Below are 24,895 nucleotides of genomic sequence, written 5' to 3' on the forward strand. Positions count from 1 at the left end.
TCCCATTCGATTGCATTTTCGGCCAGGCACACAAACGCAGCTATAAAACTGCAACTGAAGCTTCTTTGATGGAACATTTTTAAAATGCATTGTAAATAAATAAATGCGGAATTTCTTTGAATTTTAAACGGTCGAGAGCGCTACTTGAACTGAAATTTCAGTAGGATATGCAGCGCGTCGCTGGTAAACTGTTTAAATAGCTTGGCTTAATGAAGAGTAATTATAACTTAATGGACTGCGAAATAAAATATATGTATATTTGAAAAAATAGTTTTATTAATTTTTTTTATTATCCTAAATTTGAGTACTTCTTAATTATCCAATTACGGAATATATAAAAAAAAAATATTATATTTGTTTCCCTAACATTTAATATATTTATTTTTAAAGCTATACATTTCAGCATAACTAATTATTTCATATGGTATGTTGACATACAATTGTGATATTTCTGATTTCTGTTGCGTAAAGCTCAAATGCAATCATCCAATTATAGAAATCAAATAAGTCAGTGCACACTTCCTATAAATCAAACCGCATTTCCCCGTGGTGCCCCCAAACCAAATGCGAACCACACACTTTTGTATTATGTCAAAAATAATTCGAAAATCGTAGAAAAGCCGACATCCTATCCTTTGTTGTTGCCGTTAATGTTGATGTTGTGCATTTGTAATGAGCCAGCATTAGAGCAATCAGCTCGAATCGGTTACGCTGGACAGTTGGAGCCACCGGGGCCCCCTGGCCGCCCACCTTTGCAGCTTTTGGCCACCCCCCGTTGTTGCACCACACTGGGCCATGCTGTAAAAAACAATTTGCAGACAATTTTCAGTGTTTCAATCAAACAGGTTTGACATAATTTCAGCGGCTGCAGCCCCGCGAAATGTTGCCAATCTGACAATCATAGTCGCTCCTCTGACAGTCGCTGGGTTGCTCGGCCAACGGGACAAGTTTCCAGAGCCAGACGTTGATAAACTGGCCAAACGTTTCAATCCCGTCTAGAGTCCCCCCCCTTCCCCCCTATACACACAGTTGCAGTTTTTAAGTCTTGGCCTGGCCCGCCGGGCATTTTTCCTATTTGTATCTCGCAGATGCATAGATACTCGTACGTGGACCGTACAAAACGTGCAGCGTTTTACAGCGCTGCCTTACTTTGTGGGGGGATTTTCGGTTTCGGTTTCTGTTTCGGTTTGTTTGCACAACTCATGGGACGCAGCCCCCTCTGTAGAGGGGTGTACCACCTTATTTTCCATTCCCACTTCATACGCACTGACCACCATTGACCGTTGTCTCACTTTCGGATTGCTCCCCAATTTCTAAGCCAAAGCTTTAGCGCGTTTGTGTGCGCATTTTGGCCACACTGACCAAAACTAACCATCTGTCTCCCCCCAAAAAACATGAAAAATATGACCGGGGTGGGTCGGAAAGGGGGCAAAGATACTAACTAAAAGCCAACAAGTCGCTACCAACTTGCCACTTTTAAATGAATCGAATACCAGGAACAGTGGTTGGCAGGTTATTCTAAATGTCATCGTAGGAATATTCAAGTTCATTCAAAATATGGTAATGTACTTTGCAGACAGACTAGCTTCAAGATATATTGAATATATAATATAAGCATGCCAGTCAAAACACTTTTTACTCATTCCCAGACAGCTTAATTACTTTTTGTCTCTTTTTGAGGTTTTGAGAACATGTTTTTATTTCGATTTTAAGCATTTTGTATTATTTGATGTATCTATAAACTTATAAAATCTTTTGACCAATACGGGGACCTATTTCTATTATTTTTTCTCAAATAATCTGATATCCCCACAACATCCTTATCATAATTTTCCCCAGACCCCAGACCCCAGACCCCAGACCACTGTGGCCCAGCTCCTTGGCAGCTCACACAGTCGTTTGCATACGACTTTTGTGCTTTGGTAATTTGTTTTAAATATTTGTTTAAACTATCAAAACGCACGTACGCTGGCCACTTGTACGTGGTATCTAACAGATAGATGTGAAAATAAAAGTTGTTTGCCTGGAACCCGTAGGTGTGGCGTGGTGTGCTGGGGGACCCCTTAACCAGATTCTCATGGCAACTCGAAGACGAGGAAGGGGCTCCAGTGAAATTATGCCCACCGATCGGGGGCCTAACGGGTTCCGCATACGTGCCAGCCTATCCAGCGATCTCTAAACATATTTTTCATTCCAATTCCAATTCCGATTCCGATACGATCACCATTCGATGGGGGTTTCGATTCGCAACCGGTGACATTGTTATGCATTACGCACCCAAAAACCAAAGTCGAAGTGAGACGTGTGCGCGGCTTTGTTCCTGTGCAGCGGTTACCAATTGCGACCCAGTCCCAGTTTCGAAATCTCCCGGCTTTTTCCAAACTCTACGTGACATTATTTGCAGGTCGACCTTCGAGGGGAATCAAAAAATGTGGGTGAAAATGGAAATGGGGTGTAGAAAGCGCGCTTTACTAAGTCATTGAGTGAATATTTCGGTATCCAGCTTATTTCCTTTAAACTACTAACTGTTTTTGTACTTTAACTCCCTTAATAAACGGTTTCATTTCGGATGCAAAGTTCAAAGTTCACCTGGCATTGGTAGCAAATAGTACTTAAAATAAATATACCTCTCCATCACTGCCCATTTCCTACAATTAACACCAGAGTAATTCGTTGGTTTAGTTCCCAGTTTAATTGTCGTGTCGGGCATGACCGGTGGGTAAGATGATACTGGACATCGATTTATTGGCTGAGGCCTAACTATTGATTAGCCAACCGGTCGAGCGATTTGCTTGGAAATTAACTTTCCATTCACACATACAGACAGAGCCCTCAGCTCGTCATAATTGATGCATGCCAGCGATTAAGCCCATTACACGACTGATGCCGTTGGCCCAGTTGCATCAATTTGCGAATGGCCAGAACAAGGGCCAGAACTGCTGAACCAGTTGCCAGTTGTCCAGTTGTCCCGATGGCCAGTGGTCCAGTTGTCCGTTGCCAGGGAAATGCAAGCCCCCCGAGCCATGGAGCTATACAGTATGATGCAGCCAAAGCCAAAGCCAAAGCCATGGTCAGGGCGGATAACATGCCGATCATATCGGTATGCAAAGTGCCTCGGGTCCTCTGATTCCACCACGAGCAGCCGCAAAAAAGCAGCTCGAATAAAATAATATAAAATGGAATAAAATAAGAGCCAACAAAAAGCTGGGGGAAAGGCAGGCTGCTTTCAAGGGTTCCAGACTGGCCAATACCCTAGTTAAAATAGCTATAAATAAATCAAATCTTTTTAACAAAATAATGAAATATAGCAGTGCTTTTAGCAGCAAAGAATTCTTCCATGAAATGTTTTTTTTATGCCAACGGTGACTAATAATAAAAGCATCAATTGGAGTCAAGAACCGCCAAAAGCAAACCAGTTCCACTTTTTGTGCGAGACTGTTTGAACTTTTGTTTTTGTTTTCATGACTGCCAAATCAGAGATTTGTATAAATGAAGTATATATAAAGATGTACAGATCTTCATGAAATTGTTTTGAACACTGTCTGAGTTTTAGGAACATGTTTGTTTAGATTATATTGTATTTTTGGTAAAGGTTAGTATTTCGAAGAGTTCTGACCGTACTACACCCTCCTCCAGGGTATCGATGGTAATGCATGCAGACATACGATATTGCCGACATGATGGAAAATCATAAAATCAAAGTGGGCTGGGAGGAGGATGGCGAAAATAAGAAAAGAGAACCCAGAGACCAGGGGAAGCCGCAGGATGGAAGTTTTCCTTGGGGCTGGAGGCTACTGTAGATTGAAATTAAGTGAAAGGAACGACTAACTAAGCCAAGAATCTAGCTCGCACTTTAATAGATGGCTGAGGCATTCTAAAAATAAATACTGACAAAATGCTTTTTGCATTTAAACCTCTCTTGGCTGGTGTTGTTCTGTTGATTTGCACAAACAAATTTTGTCAACAAGATTAATGCTAATTGAAGTTTTTCAACTCGCCTCGAGTCGATTCCGAAGTCTCTTGTTCAATGAAAGTTTCGGTTCGCCTTCAGCGGAAGTTTGGCCAAGTGCGAAAAGTTACCAACCGAAACGACAACGACAACGACAACATGACGACGATGATGATGATATAATGAGGATAATATAGTGATTACTAGGATGCTGTGCAGAATGATGATTAACAATGTACGTCAGTTGATCATGACTTTTAATTGCTAAATTTCTTGTCCGAGATTCTATTAATGGCCCAGTGAAGCAACTGAGTAAGCAACTAACTAGCTAACTAACTGCTGCCCGGGGAGTGTCTGCAATTAACGACTGCTAAGTGCCTCAACATTGAACTTAGCTGGTCTTGAATCGCTCCGCTCCAATTAACACCTGACCGACCGACGCCCCATCACGTTCCCCGTCCGTTTGTGATTACGCGTTTTTATCGACTTTTTGGGGCAGGTTTGGTTTGTTTGCGTCTGCCAGTGCCAAGGCGGGGAACATTGGGAGTGATTGGGGGTCTTGAGGCCACCGCAGAGGTTGCATCCATTTAGATAGTGCCAGCGAAGATTCGGGCTGTGAGATTTTATCACAGAAGGTGCCATTGAAAATGTTTACAAACATTTATAGCAGTCTTACTAAAAACCTTAATAAAATACTTAAAATTAATTTGTATTTAAATACTGCGAGGGGAAGTTGTCAGAAAAGTGAATTGCGGAAGCTCACTATATTCTAGATTGCCGCATAATGTTTAATGAACTTTAATTTGCTTTAATAGAAACCATTTTGAAATGAAAGCAAACCATTATTTGGCCATACTTTGGATAGCTAATCAATGAGGATTGCATTTATTTTCCGTAATTTTTTTATTCTATCAATAATATAACCTTGCTAAATTTAAATTACTGTGCATTCAAAATTCATACAGACCAAAATGTATTACCTCAAGTCATAATAAACTAATTATTTAATTTAAATGAATTTCGTTTTCGTTTTTCATTTAATTTTATACCCATACCCATCATTTTATTATATTCCATACCCTTTATTTAACACTGTAAATATGTTTATGATAGCTCATTTGGTCTGAGCTTTCACGAATGAAACATTTCAATTAGCACAAATTGGCTTTTCGAATTAAGATAGTTATCTAGTTAATTTTGCGAAACGAAATCATAATCGATTCTCTGTTCGATATATTTTGTAATTTTCGCAGTGCCAGAATAAGTGCTCCTCAGCTCATCAGCAGCCGACTTTTACCGGCTCTTCAAAAATTCACTCTGTTGCGGATCTGAATATTCGATGGCCTTAAAATCGCATTTATAGCTCCGTGCGCATAAAGGTTGAGTGGGGATAAAGTTAATATATCAGCTTTAAAAACGGTCACCGAGGGCTCAGGACTAAAAGGGATGCTGGATGTGGATGTGAGTCCTGCGTCCTGTGAATCCAGTATCCCGTAACCCGTAACCCGTATCCGTGTCCATTTCCATTCCCATCTTCGATTGCATTTGGCTGGGGGATTCATTCAATTTCCATTCGTCATTCAATCGGGCATGCAATTCAGTTATGAAAACCGAGTGCTGCGTATTTATTTTGTATCTGTGTGTCCGCCTGGCCCAGCACACACACACACACAGATACACAAATTTGTTTGCATTTATGAATATGTATCCCGTCATAGACTCATTTTTATGGCTTCCTTGTTTACTTCTTTATTTCGATTGCGTTTTTCCTATGACTCTTTTTTTCCCCTCTGATTTTCGGATTTTCTCCGGGTAGCATTTCGAACCCATAAAGGAGTGTGTGCCCGTGGGCGTGGCCCCTCTGGGGGCGTAATGCAGGCACCCATAACGAATGTTTGGCCAACGTTAGCTCCCCATGTAATCGATTTAATCATAATCCAGCTTTTACTATTTATTGTTCTGAGTTATAGTATAAATATGTATGCGTTCTGCATTAATACAACACAAAATATTATCCGCCCAGCTATTGTTGCTATTTTCCGCTTCAGTCTGATTTTGTTGCTCTAGCTGACTTTGGCTCCATTGGAGCATATTTATGGTTATAGTATGCATAACTGGAGGCAACCATAAAGTAATAATATGAAAGCAACCAGCCCTCCGCCACCGCCCCCTCTTTATCCTTCGTCTAGTGTTTCATCGCAGGACTTTGGGTTTGTGCGCGGCGGGACCGAGGAATTCGGGGGCGTGGCTGGTTGGTAGTGTACAATCATTGATTTTGGTTCAACTTAGTTTTTCTTATGCAAATACGCCGGAGCATTCCCCATTCTTACCCTGTCCGCACACTCGCCCATATATATATACAACCCTAAATCCTTTGCAGCGTGTGTGTGTGTGTTCTATCGCCAGTGGGCAGGATATTGAAATATCCGGTTTACTCTTAAGTATTTATTAAAAATAATAAAAAGCACTAGCCTGGGCTTTCAATTGATCTGATCTGAGACCCTTGAAGTTGTTTTTGATTTCAGTGTTGCCATTGAAGGAACTACTTTATTGTACTTTCACCCAGGTCGGGCGCTTGCCTCCCACATTCCCCGTCCCGTACTATGATTAAGTTACAATGGAGTTTCCAGAATGCAGATGGTTATAAAGTGCCTGGCCATAAACAAAAGCTTCAACTTGATGTACCTGATATGCAGGGAATTTTCATTTCATTTGATGGAGCACAAAGTCATTTCGAATTTATTAAATCAAGAATGAATTGTTTCGGTGGTAAGCGAATGAAAATGAAAATCATTTGCTCAACCCAAAGTTTTTAAGCCAAAAGTAAAACGAACAATTAATTTAATTACAGCGAAACCGATAATAATTTAATCGAGTTTAATTAGTGAACATTGAAAGTCCATTCAAAAAGCTTTAAAAAGTTATGTCTAAAAGTTTCAAATTACCTGGCTGTAAAGCCCCGAAAACTCGCCACTCTTTCTCCGCCAAAGCAAGGGACTCCTGGAACCATACTCCGTTTAAATGCAATAAACAAATGTATATCCTGCCCATTCCGATGCGCCGGTAACTTTGCCAAAACGGATTCGTTTGAGAACAATGTTTGCATTCAAAATAAATGAAGTAATAACTTTTATGCGATGTTAAACATTTTTATGCAGTCCACAAACATTGCGGAGGAAACATTTTGCTTTATGGAGATTTTTGATTTGCAACAAGCAAAATAAATTGAATGCAATTTGTGGGCAGCATAAAAATGAGGCAAAATACATACATTTGGCCCTCGGGGGGATATATTTTTGGGGGCCTGGCGGGGTCTAGGCTTGAGGTTGCCGGGGCTTAGCGCATGTATTATCTACAAAATTCGTACATAATTATATGTTTCGCTGGAGACTGCTTGTGGCCACGACCAGACACAATTTTGTAATGCTTTTTTGTTGACCCATGTTGTGGGTGCAGCGGCCACAAAAACAATAAATACAACATTGCCAATCACAGGGCATTAACAATGGGGAAAAATCTCAGTAATAGATGATACAATGGATGAGCAGCAAGGAAGAAGAAGGAGAAAAAAATTGACACACAAAAAAGGGGCAACAATTTCGCTTCGAGGGCCAAAGGTCAGCACTCCTCCACAAGTGATAAAAAGTAATGAACAAATTGTTACAACAACAGCCAGCACTCGTAAAACATCTTTGTGCTACTTTGTGTGGGTCAGTGGGTCGCTTATTGTTCTTCGTCTCGGTCTTGTTCCAGCTTGTTCCTCCTAAATTGGTTTATTTGGGGGTTTTCTCTCGGTCGAGGGGGTAACTAAACCCTCGGGCGGCAGACCCAATGAACTGGGCGTCACAGAAATATCCAAAGACTGGGTGGAAAGTCGTCGTTTAACAGAGCATAGCAAATGATTTCCTACGAAAATTTGTCACACACACCGAAAACAATGTGCACGCACAGAGATACAGCTGCAGAAACAGATACATGTACGATACAGATACAGATACTTTGACAGTCCCCGTTGATGCCACAAGTTTTGGGGGGGGGCACAAAGGAGGCGGCTGAAGGAAGCTCGTGAGGCAACAGTAAATAACATGCACAATGCCAAGATAAAGTGGCAAATGAGCAACACCAACAATGACAACAATGGCAACAACAGCCACAACAACCACAGCGCAGATACAACAACCACGGCAGATACAACAGCATCATCAGTGAATATCGAACAAAAGCTCTCGTACGTGTTAAGCACTCATTGCTGTCAAACATGCCGCGCTCTTGACGAAGAAGAATGTTGGCCGCGACGTGTGGGAAAGCGAGCTGTAACTGCAGCACTTGCGACTGATGGCCATTGTAGCCAGAGATGCCCGTAGTGGCTTGGGGATCAGGCCAGATCAGCCGCGGATCATACCCCCATATCCGTATCTTTTACTCTATCAAAATGATAAGCTCTTCATAGCTTATTTTCTGGAGTTATTTTGAAAATATCTTACATAAAGATACGCTGTTTATCATATGAAATATATTGATGTTATTAAAGGCCATCGTAGCCAGAGATGCCCGTAGCAGGTGGATGAGGCAAGATCAGCTAAGGATCATAACCCATATCCCATGTCATAATCTCTGACACTATAAAAATAACAAGTTTTTCATCACTAATTCTCTAGAATTATTCTAAAAATATTTAAACAAAGCTAGGTTGGTTTTCCTATATTAAAAAATGTCATGTTATTATAGGTTTTTTTAAGCTTTGTACCAAACAAAAAAAAAGTGATATATGAGATTCTCAAAGAACGTGGTTAAAAACGTGCTTTGCCTAAAATTGTGGCAATATAGTACTCCAAAAGCAGTATTCTATTTTGAAATCTGTCACGATCTTTGTGAAAAATAAGCCAAGGTCAAAAATTTTCAATTGTAAGTGGCGTTACTACTTTTTTTAGTCAGCAGAAATATACTTTTATCACGTGTGAAGACTTTTTCACTAGAAAAAATTTGAAAAAAAATTATTTATTTATGACAGAAACAAGTAAGTTACTCTTAAGTAATCAAATAAAAGCATATAAAATATAATAACAATAAGCTAAATAAATGATTTTAATGCTATAGCTCGCAGTAAATAATGAAACACCAATAAAACAGCATTTATTGTGAACTTATCTCGTTATTAGGTAACGAAAAATAAGCTTCACTTGAGTACCCTGACACAAAATATTAAAAAATGATTGCCTTGTTGGCAGGACGAAGTGCTCAGCTCTGAGAGGAGGCCACGCCCTGGCTATAAGCCCCTTGCCTCTTGCCCCACCCCCACCCTTGCCCCCTTCCCCTTCCCCTTGCCACATTCCTGAATCCCTGGATCCTTGGATCCACGCTCGCCCGACACGCATACGCCCCGTGTGACGCGACCGACACTTGAGCCGGCAATCAGGCTCAATCGTTTGGGCCAAAAGGAGCAGCGGGCAGAACGGAGCTTGCAATCTGGGGCTGGCACTCACACATTCGCACGTACGAGGGCCGCTGCCTTGAAATGTGAGCTTTCCCGGCTCGCAGCGGCAGCGGTGGCACAAACAACAAATATAAATCGTTAACAATAAATAATCGTCTATAAGAGACGACATTTGTTGCTCCCTTTTTGTTGTTGCTGCCAGCTGAATTCCTTTTTGGCCAACTCGGGCGCTGCTTTATGCATTTGTAGTCGTATTTGTAACACAATTGTTTATGCCACTGCGGCTTGTTGTTGCCCTTGCTTTTGTTGCTTTGTTTTTATGGCCAACACGCCGCCACCAGCCCACCACCCACCGACCACCGCCCATCGCCCATCGTCCCATTGACTCGGGCTATGGAGCATAGTTTATTGTTATTTTATTGGGGAGAGGCCTTCTTTTAGGCTTTCGCGTGCTTTGTAAATAATTCGTGCTCGGCGCGTTTATGACGTGATTTCTTAACCGTTTACCCCCGCCACTGCTTAGCCACCCACCCTGTAAGTGGGTTGAGCCCTTGCCACGCCCCCTCACTTTAGTTCCAGTCATGTCGCATGCCACTTCGAGCTCAAGAGGCTGCAATTTCAATTTGCAAAGAATTTCCATTATGACTACCCTCTCCCCTGATACCCTTCACAAGATGGGGCATTACTGGGAAGGGGATTGCCTCTGGGGAAAAGTAAGTTGTAAGGTTTATTATGCGATTAAATGCCATTTTAATCAGAAAAGAATTGATAATAAAATGTACTCATTTTAAATAGATTTTTTAATACTTGTATTTAAAAGACTTTTTTAAAGGTTTTTTCTTTATGAAATTAAAAAGCGAATCTTTTTTTAAATCATGTTTGAATAGCAGTGAACAATTTTGTATTATTATTTTATTTTAACATATCTTAGATCAGAAAGTTAAAAATCTTTTACAAAATAAAGATTTTTTTAAGATTTTTTATTTAATTAAACCAATGGGTACTTCCTTGTCGAACCACCCGTCAAACGTTTTTTAGCTATGCGTTTCATATGTGACTGCATTTTGCGTAAGCTTGAAGTTTGCTCGGCTTTTGTTTAAGTTTAATTGGAAAATATCATACTTTATTTATACGTATGAATGTACGTTTGGGCCAAACAAAAATTTGAAATTACATTCAATTATAAATTACACAAATTGGGGCAGTGAGAGGGTGCAGAAGTCACTGGGGGAGAGGGAGACAGAGATAGCAATTGAAAACGATTTAAATGTTTGCTTATTTATTAGCGCATAAATTTGTTTTTGTATAATATTTTTTGCTGCCGCTTGTGCATTACATGCCCGCGATTGTTGTTGCATTGATTTTTGCCGTGATTTCCACGATTATGGCAGCGGCAAAAGCGCGAATGAAGAAAAAACTAAACCGATTAATTAATATAAATTATAGCGGAGCGCATTTAATTTATTTATATTTTTTATTCGCCTTCTCGCATTCGCATTCGTTACGCTTTTTTGTTTTATGTCGATTTTGTAATGTCGTGTTGCTGTAATTGTTGTTGTCATTGATAATGAGCGAATTATGTAATTACAATTTGTAATAGTGTGTGTTCGCGGCTGCATGTGGGTAAGTGGGTGTGCGTTTTAGTTTTTCCACAATTTTGAAAAACTGGCCATAAATAAACAGGTGTAATAATGGCGCAACAAACAATTGAAATTGATTTTAAAATTGTTCATGGCAATTTTGGCCCTTTGTTCAATTTATGAACATTTTTAAATTAACCATACATGCAGATTTATTGAATCAAGAATGAGAACAATCAAATTAAAATAAATCATAATAAATTAGAATTAATGAGAATTCAATTAATCGAGCTGCACAATGAAAAGATTTTCCCATGGTTTAGAAGGATTTTTTTCGTGTAAATGGATTTGTTTGTTATGGTATATTTTTAATGGGTAAACAAATTATGCTTTGTTTTCTAAAATTTAGGAAATGTAATTGTAATAATGGCTTAAAATAGATCATCTCCCTTTTGAGGCAGAATTGGTCCATTCAATTTTGAGTTAATGTCAGACTATCCCCAAGGGTCAAGCCCATATTTAACTGCATTTAAACCCCAATTCGTTGGATACATTTCACCAAAATCTCTTTGGACCATCATTGGAAGCTAGCGCTGGTTGCGTGTACATGAAGATTGGTAATTTGCCTATTCAATTTGGCTTTGATTGCTGTTATGGCCATGCCAAAATGCGAATATGAGGCAATTGCTTGGCAATATTTGACTGGCCAATACATAAACGCCGTTGCCGGCCACACGGCCATAACCAAAACTATTTGGTTAAACGCTCGAATTGGCCGGCAGCTCAGGTGTGGCTGCGTTTTGGTTATGGTTTTGGGGCATTGGGCTTTGGGGATTGGAATGCATTGGAGTGTTTTACACGACCGTAAGCCTGGAACCCAAGCGGAAAGATACCAACTGATAGCATTCGAATATATATTCAAAGAGATATCCGAACAAGATCCAAGACACGTAGCCCCGCAAAGTTTCATTAATTTAATTGCCGCAAATGTTTGTCACTTGTGTAAGATTCGTAATTGGATATTGCGAGTTCGCACACGTTCTGCTGAAAGATACGTGTAATTAGCATTTTCCAGAGGGGAATGTCAAGAACCTGCAGTTTGCTCAATGCAAACATCGGACGTTGGATAAAGTCGTTAAGACACACCGCATTTCGCCAACAATAGCTAAACTTCGCAGTTTCCCATCGACCGAATGCAATTACTACCGCCAACCCACTAAGTGCCCGGGCACACACATATTATCCAAAGGTCGAGCTGGGGGCGGGGGGTGGTACCAAGAAAGGCAGACAGAAAATAAAAACCGGGAGTGCTCCCCCTAATCCCTGCTTAATGGGGTCTGAAAGAAGGCTTCTCTCATTAGATCCCATCGGAGAGATTCATTTGAGCAGCTGTTAATTGCCACTGGCTGCCATTATGCTGCTCCTGCCCCCCATAAACTAGACGCTGTCACAGACCACTCAATTTCAATACCATTGCGGCTCATAAAATGACGCATCAATATAATCAAAATTATCATTACCACCGGCATTGAGTGGCCGGGGAAATGGGAAATGGAGCCCGACAGATGGGAAATGCGAGATGAGAGAGATGGGGAGATGGGGCCGATGGGTGGAAGAAGCCGCAACAGCCACGATGCATAAGCGACATAAAAACTATAATCAATATCCATATCCATTAGCGTTATCGTATCAACGAACTCGAATAATAATAGCGTACATATGTATGGATGTATGGCTCCGCAGACGCAGTCCAGGACACGGCTACGGCCCCACAGACCGTGTTCATGGTCCATTCTCCGTTGAACGGACAGCTATACGGACAGCGCACTGCCACCGGATAGGATGGCCGTGCCCGGCACAAGGATACCCACCCGGACACCCCGTGGCGCCCCTGTCCTCTCGTCCATTTGTCTTCACGTAATTATCTTTTAATAGATTTAACGAACATTTTTCGCACCGACTCGTTGCTTGTGTGTCAACCCAGTGACAACAGCAAAAGCAACAACGGCATTAACAAATAGCAAAGAATGAAATCGGGAAAGACAGGATGGCACGTTCTGGGGAATTCTGAATACCCTATTGTAATGGATTAATATATGTCAAGGATGAAAAATAAATTAAATAAAAAAATAATTTTTTAAATTTAAATAACCAACAAAAGATGTTGATCTTCCTGTAAACCCAAATTTACCGGAGGATAATATATGTAAAGTATTTGTAGACAGATATAATGTTTACCTATAGATTCCATCGGATATTATAAGTAGAGGTCGTGCTAGCATTATTCATCTGTAACTCTGTGGGAATGTCACTGTCACCATTCAAAACAATTTCAATACTCATTGTCTCGCCCTTCCAAGTGCAATGCAAAGTAATTGAACGTGTTATCTGATATAATCACCGCTCGCAGTAATTATACAAGAAGAATCGTTGGAATAGTCTATGAAAACATTTCTGTTTGTCGGCCCTTCAACTTATTTGCATTGTCACGGATTCGACGGTGAATACGTGGAGATGCAACCGAATCGATAGCGCAGTCATGGCCACTTAACCGAAAAGGGTATGGCCAGAGAGTAAGGCCCAGTGCGGCAGTACGTACATATACGTGTGTATATACTATATAGTAGCATAGTCTGGAGCCCCAGTCAGACCCTCAGACAGGCCAAAGCCAACGGAAGTCGGAAGTTGTATGGCACATGCGGTGGTCGGTGGCGGTTGCGATGGCGATGGCGTCTGCACCACTGGTAATGGTGATGCCAATGAGGCGATGGTGGGGAGGGAACAGTGGTTCGTGGGTGGCTCCTGGGCGGTTCCCGGGGTGGCTCCTGGCTTTCCTCCTGGTTGACTCCACACGGCGATGGCAATGCTCGGCCATTTCCATTTTATGGACTTTCAAACTGTTGCTGTTAATTATTTCTTCTTCTTTTAATGTGGCCACTGGTGTTGGCCGCAGTTCTTACTTATTCTGCCGCCGCCCACCCCATCTTATATAGTATTTTCAGGACCTGCTCCTCCTGTTAACGATGTTGCCTTTGCCCGCTGATGATGATGATGCTGATATTATGCACCACCACCCGCTTTCCCGCTTTCGCCCCTTTTATTTTTTGCATTTCTCGCTCTTGTGGCCGTTTTTTGCACTTTTCCACCATTTTACACTTTATTACAAAAGCATTAAATAAAATTTCAAAGCGAATGAGTCTCGTCAAAAGTGTTCGACGAGGGTCTGGGCTGTTCTGCTGCGGTTCGCCAAAGTAAAGGAAAAGCGGAGAAAGCTGAGTGAGGGAAGGGGGACGGGTTTTTGCGATGTAATTTTCGATTCGCATTTCGGGTGGTGCGAACAGAATTCCATGGAAATAAGCAAAGTGGTGCAGTCGCTGATTTTTTGTTTGCTGCTGGCCGCGTTGTTCTCATTGTTGCTGTCGGTGCTGTGCTGTTGCATTGCTAACAGAGCTGATCCTGCCGCCTCCTCATCGCCACCACCCACACCCCTTTCATTTGCCTGCCCCTCCAGGGTGCACTTGTTATTGTTGTGGTTCATACTTTTGTTTTTCGGCCCATTGTTAACCGAAAAGTTTTTTGTTTTGTTGTTGCTGGCAGAGCTGTAGCAACAGCAAAAGAAGCAAATGCAGCAGCAGCAGGCCGGCCAGCAGCAGCAACAACAACTGCAGGCAGAATGCTGCACCGCACGCAAACAAGCGCCAAAAGTAAAAGAAGTACCAGGAGCGGCAACACCAGTTCGAGTCACACAGTGGTAAAAATATCTGTGCAAGCAAGCCGCCTCTGCCATAAAAAAGTTTGCGAAAAAAGTTACACTTTTTGTCATTTTACAGAAATTACTTAAAGTACGAGAATACTGCTTGTGCATAAGTAAAGAAATTATATCTAGTATTGATAAAAAACCCTAAAGCCCTAGATTAGAAAAATTCTATTCAGTAAAGACCTGAAATGTTTTTTAACTAAAATTGTTTTGCCTGTGTTTTTTCATGTTTTGATTGTGATTTTAAAAAAGCATTAGTTAACATTATTAAATAACATTAAGGAACTAATTTTGTAGAGCTATAGGAGACCCCGTCTTTAACCAATTTTTTTTTTGATAATTTTTTGTGGTACCATTACACACATTTATAATATTTCTTACCACTATTGTTAATAAATAATTTAATTACAATTGCAAACTATTTTTAAAATTCCTTCTTTGTTTTAAGATTTTTTTTACCATTTCTATTCCCTTCCTGGCCCACTGTGCCGAACTGTTTCAATTAGCTGCGCTTCGATGTGCATTGACGATGGAGTTTCGGTGTCGACAACTGAGTGGACGGCGGGGCAAGCGCGGTGGGCGTTGGACGGTGGGGAAGTATCTGCGGCTGATACTTAAACAATGTATAAATTCGTCTACAAAGTCGAGCCCCCTGGCCCCGGCCCCCTGCGTTTCCCTTTGCCCCTTGCTCCACGAGAAGTTCATTCAGTGCGTACAGAACGAGTACCTTTCGTAGCTTTTCCAACGGCTGCTGGATGGACGGATGGCTGGATGCTCCTCGCTGGCATCGGTGGCTCTGTGGTCGTCAACGTGGTGCAATCAGCTGCAGTGGCTTTTTGGCCGCACTGCCAGTTAGCCAGCTAGTCGGGAGTTTGGAGTTGGGTTTTTTTGGGGGGGGGGAGGGCGAGAGAGGTATCCAGTCGGTTGAACGAAGCTGGCAGGGTGCCCAGCTACCGGCTACCCAGCTAACTAAGTGTCCCTGGCTGCCCCCGGGGAATCCCCGCTTTCTGTCATTGGATTGCACTGCGTTGCTTTCGTCACTCATCCGACTGAGTGAGCGCCAAGCCAAGCGCGAGTGGTGTAAAAGCTTCTCAATTGGTGTGAAATGCAACACCCAGCGGCCACAGAAAACTGCATGGGTATGGAAATGGTAAGTGGGTAATGGAAAGCGAGGAGCGGGTAATGGGGCTCGGTTTCCATTTGCAAATGTGGCAAATATGGGTTAATTGTGCGAGACTTTGACTTGCACGAAATTATTTAATTCTCATTTTCATATCGAATTCGAGCTGTCGCAGTCCCATTGTCTCCGCAGCCCTTTGCTTTCCTTTGGGGCTCCCATTCCCTTTGTTTGCTCCCGCCCATTGTTCATGGCGCGTTGCTTGTTTGTTCGCCACGCACTTACATGCGGACAGTGTCGGCCCACAGTGTAAGGCGGGCTGACAGTTTAAAAAATGATGTATCACCATTAAAATTAAAATAATGGCCTCCTTATCAAAAAGGCAATAAAAATGCATTGACAATGTTTAAGAGGTAATAAAATTAACTTAATCTTAACATTTATTTAATAATATGCCAATCAGTAACATTTTTATTGCTTTTAAATGAAGAAAATAAAAAGAATCATGCAAAAAGAAAAATATTAATTTATTGAGTGTGGAAATCATTTTAAAAAAGATGATGAAATGGATTCATAAATAAGTGATAAATATTATAATTTTTAATTAAAATGAAATATGAATGAGTTATCAAACACTTAACGAGTAATAGAATATGCATTGCAAGCTACTTAAAACAACTTCAGACATTCAATGTAGAAAGTGAAAGCCATGAAAACCAATTATTTAAATTGAGATACTAACTGACCGAAGTTATGCGGTAATTATTCTGAACACTGTTGTTAAATCATTCCCTTATCTCTCTACACTTTTATTTAACGATCAAACTCGGCTACATATTAACATAGCTAATTTACTTGGTTGGGCGAACGCCCCCAATTATTCCGATAAATTGGCGCTATAAAGGCGAATTGATGGCGACCACCGTTGGCCGACCTTAAATACCTGTTGGAATTCAAATGAAATTGCCGGTATACAGTTGTGAAACGCACTGTACTCACTGTTTGTTCTGCTCCCGCTGCCTTTGTTGGGTGAGATATCTCACTGTGGAACAATGCCCTCTGAGCTTTGATTACTTTGTCATTTTCGTTGGGGTTCTGCACCGGAATTGGCGACTCCGGGTTTTTCGGACTGGAGCCGTTCGTCGTTAATGCCGCCCTGCCTGTAATTATCACTATTAGTATGTACTAGCCAAGGTTTCGAGCATGTGCGCACTTCAACATCATTTTAAGGCGTCATCGAACTGCCAATGACTGACATTGGACACTCGAATCGAAATCGAAATAAATTATATGAGTTGAAGTAACAGGTTGACCCACTGCATGCGTCTGCGCTTTGAAATTCCTATGCCAAAAACTGGTTCATTAAAATATTCGAGTTGGGCTCAAAAATTTGCACAAATTCGCTGCACACTTTGGTGCGAATGAAACAAGTTCAAAAATGCTGTAATTCATTTGTTATCCCAACTTTTGCATAGTTCTATTTAGCTCATTCCACGCTGCAATGGCTTTCGAAAATTTGAATTTTATTAAATTTTATTTGACTTCGGTTTCATATCTCTCCTCTGGTGGTTTTTGCTATTTTTTGGCCTGTGTCAACAGGTGCGTCTGGCACTTCATTAGAAATTTCACTGACGCGCTCCACTCTTTCTCCCCCAATCCCTAAACCCTGTGCCTTTGCCGCATTCTCTGGTCTGCCCAGCAAAGAACAAAGTTTTAATTAAATTTCGAGCTTTACTGGAGCGAAATTTACTTATATATATTTGATTTTTAGTAGCCAAGAAACAGTCGCATGGCTACCGCTTTGGGGCTCTTGTAATTGGCTTTATGGTTTTCGCTCCCCATTCATCTAGCTCGAATTAAAGGAATAATTTCCCGAAACTTCTGTGTTTTTTGGGCGGCGGTTAGCTGAATGGGTGTCCAGATATTCAATTAAGGGATTATCTGTGTCGCTGAAAGGGAATGAAATTGCACTTCCTTTCACTATAATTTCTGGCTTTAAGTGGGTGGCATTTGCTTCTAAGCGGTTTACGTTTTAACAAGTGATTAGTAGCTTATTTTATATAGTTGATGTTGGGTTTATGTAAAATAGGGGAATTACATGATATCTGCCGTTTTGTGACTGTTTTCATTGAGTTAAGATCAGCTTATTGAACTTAAAGTATATAATAATATCTTTATAATAGCGGAATTTTTTTATATTACCCATTTTTTACTCAGTTCAGATCAGTTTATTGAACTTGCATATGATCTGAATAACTCAAAATGAATTTCCTGTTTCCAGTTCCCCATTAAATTCCCGTATTTTTCCCCTTTTTTTTTACAGATAATTAGGAAACGTTTACCCAGCTTAGATGGATGATCCCAAAATAATGAACATCATGAACGGCATGAAAACGCTGGAAGATCATTGTCAGCTCATAAATGACGTGAAGGGTAAGTGACCAGTTAAAAAAATGTGACAAAAAACAAATAATAAAGCAAACAAAAAATACCAACCAAGATCAAGTACCGAACAACGCAAAAACCCCGGCCACAAACCAGGAAAAATAAAAGGCATTTATGTGAAATATTACATTAGCGGGGGATGACTGCCTAAGGGAAAGTGCAGAGGGGGACAAAAGGGGGGCTTTGGTGGGGTTTAAAAACAAAAATTTGTTGAAATTGACAAATTATGTGACAGACTTTTGTCTGCCGCCCACAGAATCCGAAGAGCCAACAACAATTGTTGACAATTCACTCAACGTGGGGGGAACCCAAGCCCCCCCTCTGATGTTGTTGTTTCTGGTGTTGATGCTGAGGCCATGGGTGTGGGTGGGCAGGGGGGCTTAGCTGTTACTGCTGGTGTTGGAGTTAGCGTTGTACAAATGCCCCAAAGCGCTCGAAAAGCTTTAAACGCCGCACTCCAACTCCCACTCGAGTCACTCCAAGTGAGGCTCAATTTCGCCGCGTCCACGGAACAATGATGGTTGAGTGCTGTCTTACTGCTGGGTTTTGGAAGGGGCCTTTGCAGGGGGATTTTCCGGGGGGCGGGTTTGGGTGCCTTTCACATTTTCAGTTTAAGGTTTTCCGGGGGCAGCGAGCGCGCGCGAGGCGATGCAAAGCGCGCTTGAGTTGCATTTAAGCCAATTAGCATAGGTAAACAAAACATTTGAGTGAGCCAACCCAAGTGCTTGTGGTTGAGTGCGGCCTCGGGCCAGGAATGTGCTCCAAGGAGTGGGTGGCTGGCTGGCTGGCTGGCTGGCTGGTTGGGTGGCTCTGCGAGGTGGCTGGCATAGCCGTGGCTTGCCGTCGAACAGGAGCTGCTGGAGGTGTCAAGTTGTATTTGTATGAATGTGTTTGTTATGCCTCGGCCTCGAGGAAGGGATGCGAAGGACCGCCGCCGGAGACACATCCTCCTCGGCAATGTTGCATTTATTATGCAATTATCAAGTGGCAATTGTGCAAGGGTGTCGGCTGGATATCCCATTGTGTGTGCTTGGGCCCCCGTTCGCCGGCTGACAGTGATTTACGCCGACGATTGGCAATTAGGCAGCTCCAGATGAAGGCTAAGGCGAAGCGGGCCAGCTCAAGATGAAATGCCATTCAATTGAGGAATGCGGAGTGCCACTGAAAAAAATTGATAGACGATAGTTTGTAATAGTAAACATAAATTTAATAAATAAGATATTGAAATATATTAGTTAAATATTTACACTTAGTTGATTTTCCAATTATCAGCTAGCTAAGACTTTATAGTTTTGATAATTTATTGAGTTTTAATTAGCGCAGACCTATTACTTGTGTTAATAAAGTGTGAAAAATGAAATATTTTTTTTATCTAATAAATAAAATAAATATATTGTTTCCTTAAGTTAAATATTTTTATAGTTCCTAAATCCGATAAAATATACCTATGCCAACGTTTTCCTCATCCTCAAAACATGCCAAATAGTCCTTTTTTGGTTTAGCTATACCTTTTTAGTTGGAATAGGTAAATGATACCGGAATTTTAAACGTTTTTTGTAGACAATTTTTTTCAAAATTATTTTAAACAATTTTTTTCTGCCAGTTCAGTTGCAAGTACACGTGTAGCATATGCAACTGTGCGTGTGCGAGTATTTTAGGCGTGTGTGCGTTTTAGACAATAGATGAATGGCTCGACGAGCTGCTAACTTGCAAATATTTATGAGTGGCCCAGCAAGTGGCAGGCAACGGCAACCGATGCCGCAAACAACAATGTGGGCAGAGATGGATGGCCTCCACAGGGGGTGGTGGGAGGTGGCATGGAATGGGCGGAGGCTTCCTGGGGGGAGGCGGTTGGCTCTAGACCCATTGGCAGGCGGCGGTGAAACGTCAAGTGTTGTTGCCGTTTTGGCACTTTGGCAAAAATGCAGCCAGGAGCTAACCTCGTGCCCTGCCAACTATGCTGAGTGTTTGTGGGTCTGTCTGCCGCTGCGATTGTATGGGTGCCGGCAGTATCTGTGTGTGGCGTGAATTATGCGCAATTCAAGTGGCATTTGATGCGCATTTAAATTCGTGACGGGGCTTCAAGTTGGTGGCAAACAAACCAAACCGAACTGAAGTGAAGTTGGCAGATGCAAACAGATGGTTCTTGGATGGGCGGATGGGCCCTGCCGAGCCCACCGCCAATGATGCGCATCAAATTGGCTAATTGTTTAATGACTGTTTGCATTGATCTCTTCCCGCAGACGAGTCGCCCATGCAAATGTTCTACAAGGACAAGGGCGTCTTCCTCACTGGCGGCACAGGATTCTTTGGCAAAAGTAAGTTCCACTCGACTCCCAGTACGTGACTGGAATTCGCAACCACTTATTTACCCCATCTCATCGCGCGTCTTGTGTCCCCAGTTATCATTGAGAAATTGTTGCGCGTCACGGAGGTGGGACAAATCTATTTGCTGATACGCACCAAGAAGGGCAAGGATGCCTTCGCCCGCATTGAGGATCTGTTTAATGATCCGGTAAGTGATAGTGGAGGCTTGGTAATTGTATTCCCTGACCACTGACTAATTGATTTTTTGTTTTTCCCAGGTCTTTGCCAAGATGAAGCAGGTGAATCCAAAGTACCGGTGCCAGATCACCATCATCAGTGGCGATTGCTCGCTGCCCGGCCTGGGAATCACTCCCGACGAGCGCGAGACGATCCTCGAGAACGTCAACATCGTCCTGCACAGCGCGGCCACAGTGCGCTTTGATGAGAAACTCAAAATGGCCATTGCCATCAATGTGCATGGAACCAAGGAAATCATAAAGCTGGCCAAAGAAATTGTTAACTTGAAGGTGAGTTTTTAGGTTACTTAAGTATAGTATTCTATCAAGTAATCTACACTTTTCAAAAAAAAAAAAAAATGATATAGGATAAAAAAGAAAGAGTTTATGGTTGAATTCTTTAATAATCTGCATTAAAATAGTTCTTTTAAGAGAGGGTCGACACTTAAAGATATTCCAAATAGGTACCCAAAAACGTACTTATAAATTTTATAACTCAGCTAATTGGATACCGTGGTATACCTCTATGAGTTTGTGGTTGAATTCTCCAATAATCTCCATTAAAACATTTATATTTAGTGGAAGTCGAAATTTTAGCCCATTTTCATGTCCGATTTTTCAGAATTTCCAATGGTTTTCAGAAGAGGTACCCAAAAACGTACTTCTAAATTTCATAACTTTGGTATTTGGATCTCGATTTAGACGTGGAATACCTTTATGAGTTTGTGGTTGTATTCTCTAATAATATGCATTAAAATATTTCTGTTTTGCGAGACTCAAAATTTTAGCCCATTATCATGTCCGATTTTTCATAATTTCCAATGGTTTTCAGAAGAGGTACCCAAAAACGTACTTCTAAATTTCATAACTTTGGTATTTGGATCTCGATTTAGACGTGGGATACATTTACGAGTTTGTGGTTGAATTCTCTAATAATATGCATTAAAATATTTCTGATTAGCGAGAGTCGAAATTTTAGCCCATTTTCATGTCCGATTTTTCATAATTTCCAATGATTTTCAGAAGAGGTACCCAAAAACGTACTTCTAAATTTCATAACTTTGGTATTTGGATCTCGATTTAGACGTGGGATACCTTTATGAGTTTGTCGTTGAATTCTCTAATAATCTCCATTAAAAAATATTTCTGTTTTGCGAGATTCGAAATTGTAGCCCATTTTCATGTTCGATTTTTCAGAATTTCCAAAGGCTTTTAGAATAGGTACCGAGTTTACCATAGTTTTGTTAAAAAATAGTCAAAATTTTAGCCCATATCATGTTTTATCCCTGTTAGAAACTAATAAATTTGGATTAATATATTAAAAAAAGAAATGTATTTAAAAGTTTTTAAATGTTTTACAACTTTTTCTAGGCCCTTGTCCATGTCTCCACAGCATTTGCGCACTGCAACATGCGTCACATCCAGGAGAAGTTTTACAGCGGCACAATGACAGGCGAGAATGCCTTTAAGCTGAGCGAGTGCCTCGATGAGCACACCCTTAACACCCTGACGCCGACCATCATCAAGGGGTATCCGAACACTTATACCTTTACCAAAGTCCTGGCCGAAAATGTAGTACAACAGAGCGCCCAAAACCTGCCAGTCACCATCTTCAGACCCGGCATTGGTGAGTCCCATCTTAGAGTTATCTGTGCACTTACCAAGATATCTCAACTGAAAATCCCTATATATATACATTTAATAACAGAATTATTAAAATCTGACTTTGCCCAAGCAATTAATTCGTTCATTGTGCAACAAGTTTGTTAAGCTAAAATTAAATAATAATTTTGCTTAGCTTTTTGCAGTCATTGTTTTGTAATAAAATCATTCATTAGGCCACTGGCGTTTTAGGTAAAATATTTTAATGGATTGCTGGTTAGCTAAAAACCGGTTATGGAGAGTGCAAAATGAGTTTGCTAAATTTAATTTAAGAATATGTTTTATATTGGTTATTATTTTGCATTCAGAAATATGTTTAACTGTTTACAGTGATCACCACCTACCGCGAACCGGTCACTGGCTGGATCGACAACATGTACGGTCCCTGTGGAGTCATCGTGGGAATTGGATCCGGAGTCCTACGTGTTTTCACGGGTGACATGGACAATAAGGCGCACATTGTGCCGGTTGACATGTGTGTCAATGCACTTTTGGCCAGTGCCTGGGATATAGCGCGGAACAAGTGAGTAAAAATAAATCAATAATTTTTAATATAAATATATAATTGCATTCCCCTTGCAGATATGAGACTCCGCCGATTTACAATTATGTCCCGGATGCTGAGAACATGGTCACCTGGAGGCGCTACATGGAGGATGGCTTTGAGTACGGCTGTGACATTCCGATGCGGAAGTCCATTTGGTATCCGCGCTTCACCATTGTGCCGCACATGTGGCAGTACCACATCCTGTGCTTCTTCTACCACACATTGCCCGCCCTGGTTATGGACGCCATCATGGTGATAATTGGCAAGAAGCCCAGGTGGGTTTTCTTTATTGATTATACTGGAGAGAATCTCTAAAGTATTTTTGCTTCTTCCTCAGAATGATGAAGATCTACCGCAAGATCCACAAACTGAGCAATGTCCTCAAGTACTTCAGTTCAAACGAATTCCGCTTCGACAACGATAATGTGAGGAAACTTACTGAGAAACTAGATGATCGGGATAAGCGACTCTTTGCCTTCGATATGCGCGATCTGGACTGGACCAACCTGTTCCGCGTCAGTCTCTACGGATTGCGTCTGTATGTGGTCAAGGACGATCCCAGTAATATTCCCGAGTCCATCAAGCGCTACGAGAGGTAGGCATTTTCCAGCCCCTCAATTCGTTTTTGTTACTTAAATATTTCCCATTTCAGATTGAAGGTCCTGCATTACACGACGCTGGCTGTTTTCTACGCGTTAGCTGCCTGGGCGCTCTATACCCTTGTCAATCTCTTTTTATAGGACCTGTTTACTTAATCTTTCGTAATCTGTTTAGGGCATATCTTTACTCCTCAAAACTTTCGGCGCAAACTCTAACATTTCCGTTTCCGAAATAGTTGTTAGTTATAGTCGTAACATATCCATACGCCCATAGTCATATGTTTGAAACGCTTTATCCGAATCTTGTATAGCTTAGTTCGTACGTCTCTAAATGTAAATTTGCTAAAGTTGTTGGCGTAATGTGGATGTAGATGATCGAATACAAGTACAATAAAAACTGCTTCACATTTTGTTTGGGAATTATTCACTTGTTCTCTTTTTCTATAAACACTTGGGTGCATTGAGTTTGAGAGGCAAAATATTACTTTAGCAAATATTATTTTTCTTATTACATTTTAAACCAACAGTATTTGCTGAAAACAAACAGTAAAATTGCTCAACAGGTCGTATACTTGATAGGTTAACAAGAATATATTTTTCAATTTTAAAGTAGGACAAGAAAATCTTTAATTGACTCTGAAACGAATTTCATTTTATTACTGCGAGCAATGAATTGGAAAGCTCGATTTAAATGAGTGCTTAAATTGCTCACCAGTGCGTATGCTTAATAAATGTGGCCTGACTTTTAAATACGTGTATTTTTCGGTTCCCGGGCACATTTAACTCAACGGTAGGTAACCTTCAACTTCATTCCCCAGTCGATTTACACATGCTTATGACTTCTCTGTCTACGATTTCCAGGGGATTAAGTGTCGTAGAGACTCTCAATTCCTTGTACGTTACTTGGCAAATCAAGGCTGCACTCGTAAAAAAATTTAGAAAAAATATTTACCAACAAAGTGAGACTTTCTAGGGGAAAACCAGTGGTGACGGCGGGGAAATGGGACTGAGCACAAATTGAAAACAATAAGATTCGTTTGATTTACACACCAGCTTAAAATCGGAATATTTTATTGCATATTTCCAGGCGTGTTTGTGTGAGGAGCAAAGAGAGTCGTAAAAATAATGCCCAGAGGTAGCTTATCAAATTGCGAGCAGCAGCAGTCCGATGCAAAATCCTGTAAGGCGCTTTATCGCTTTGCGCTCGCACACAAACACATTTCTTTTTTTATCCTTCATTTTTTTTTCTTCGATGTGTATGT

At 41.1% G+C, this 24,895-nt stretch overlaps 1 protein-coding gene across 1 annotated transcript in view; it reads left to right on the plus strand.

Annotated features, from left to right (window-relative positions):
- The window catches only part of LOC108024795 (fatty acyl-CoA reductase wat), a 30,161-nt gene extending 6,108 nt beyond the window's left edge, over positions 1-24,053 (plus strand). The window contains exons 2-10 of the mRNA XM_017094913.3: positions 18,161-18,270; positions 20,526-20,600; positions 20,685-20,797; positions 20,868-21,116; positions 22,197-22,452; positions 22,818-23,010; positions 23,070-23,309; positions 23,372-23,629; positions 23,687-24,053. Coding sequence (XP_016950402.1) covers positions 18,189-18,270; positions 20,526-20,600; positions 20,685-20,797; positions 20,868-21,116; positions 22,197-22,452; positions 22,818-23,010; positions 23,070-23,309; positions 23,372-23,629; positions 23,687-23,774 — 1,554 coding nt within the window. The 5' untranslated portion in view covers positions 18,161-18,188 and the 3' untranslated portion in view covers positions 23,775-24,053. The remainder of the gene's footprint in view (positions 1-18,160; positions 18,271-20,525; positions 20,601-20,684; positions 20,798-20,867; positions 21,117-22,196; positions 22,453-22,817; positions 23,011-23,069; positions 23,310-23,371; positions 23,630-23,686) is intronic.
- Positions 24,054-24,895: the final 842 nt, after the last annotated feature.

This window comes from Drosophila biarmipes, chromosome 3R (genome assembly GCF_025231255.1).
Source record: "Drosophila biarmipes strain raj3 chromosome 3R, RU_DBia_V1.1, whole genome shotgun sequence".
Taxonomy (NCBI): Eukaryota; Metazoa; Arthropoda; class Insecta; order Diptera; family Drosophilidae; genus Drosophila; species Drosophila biarmipes.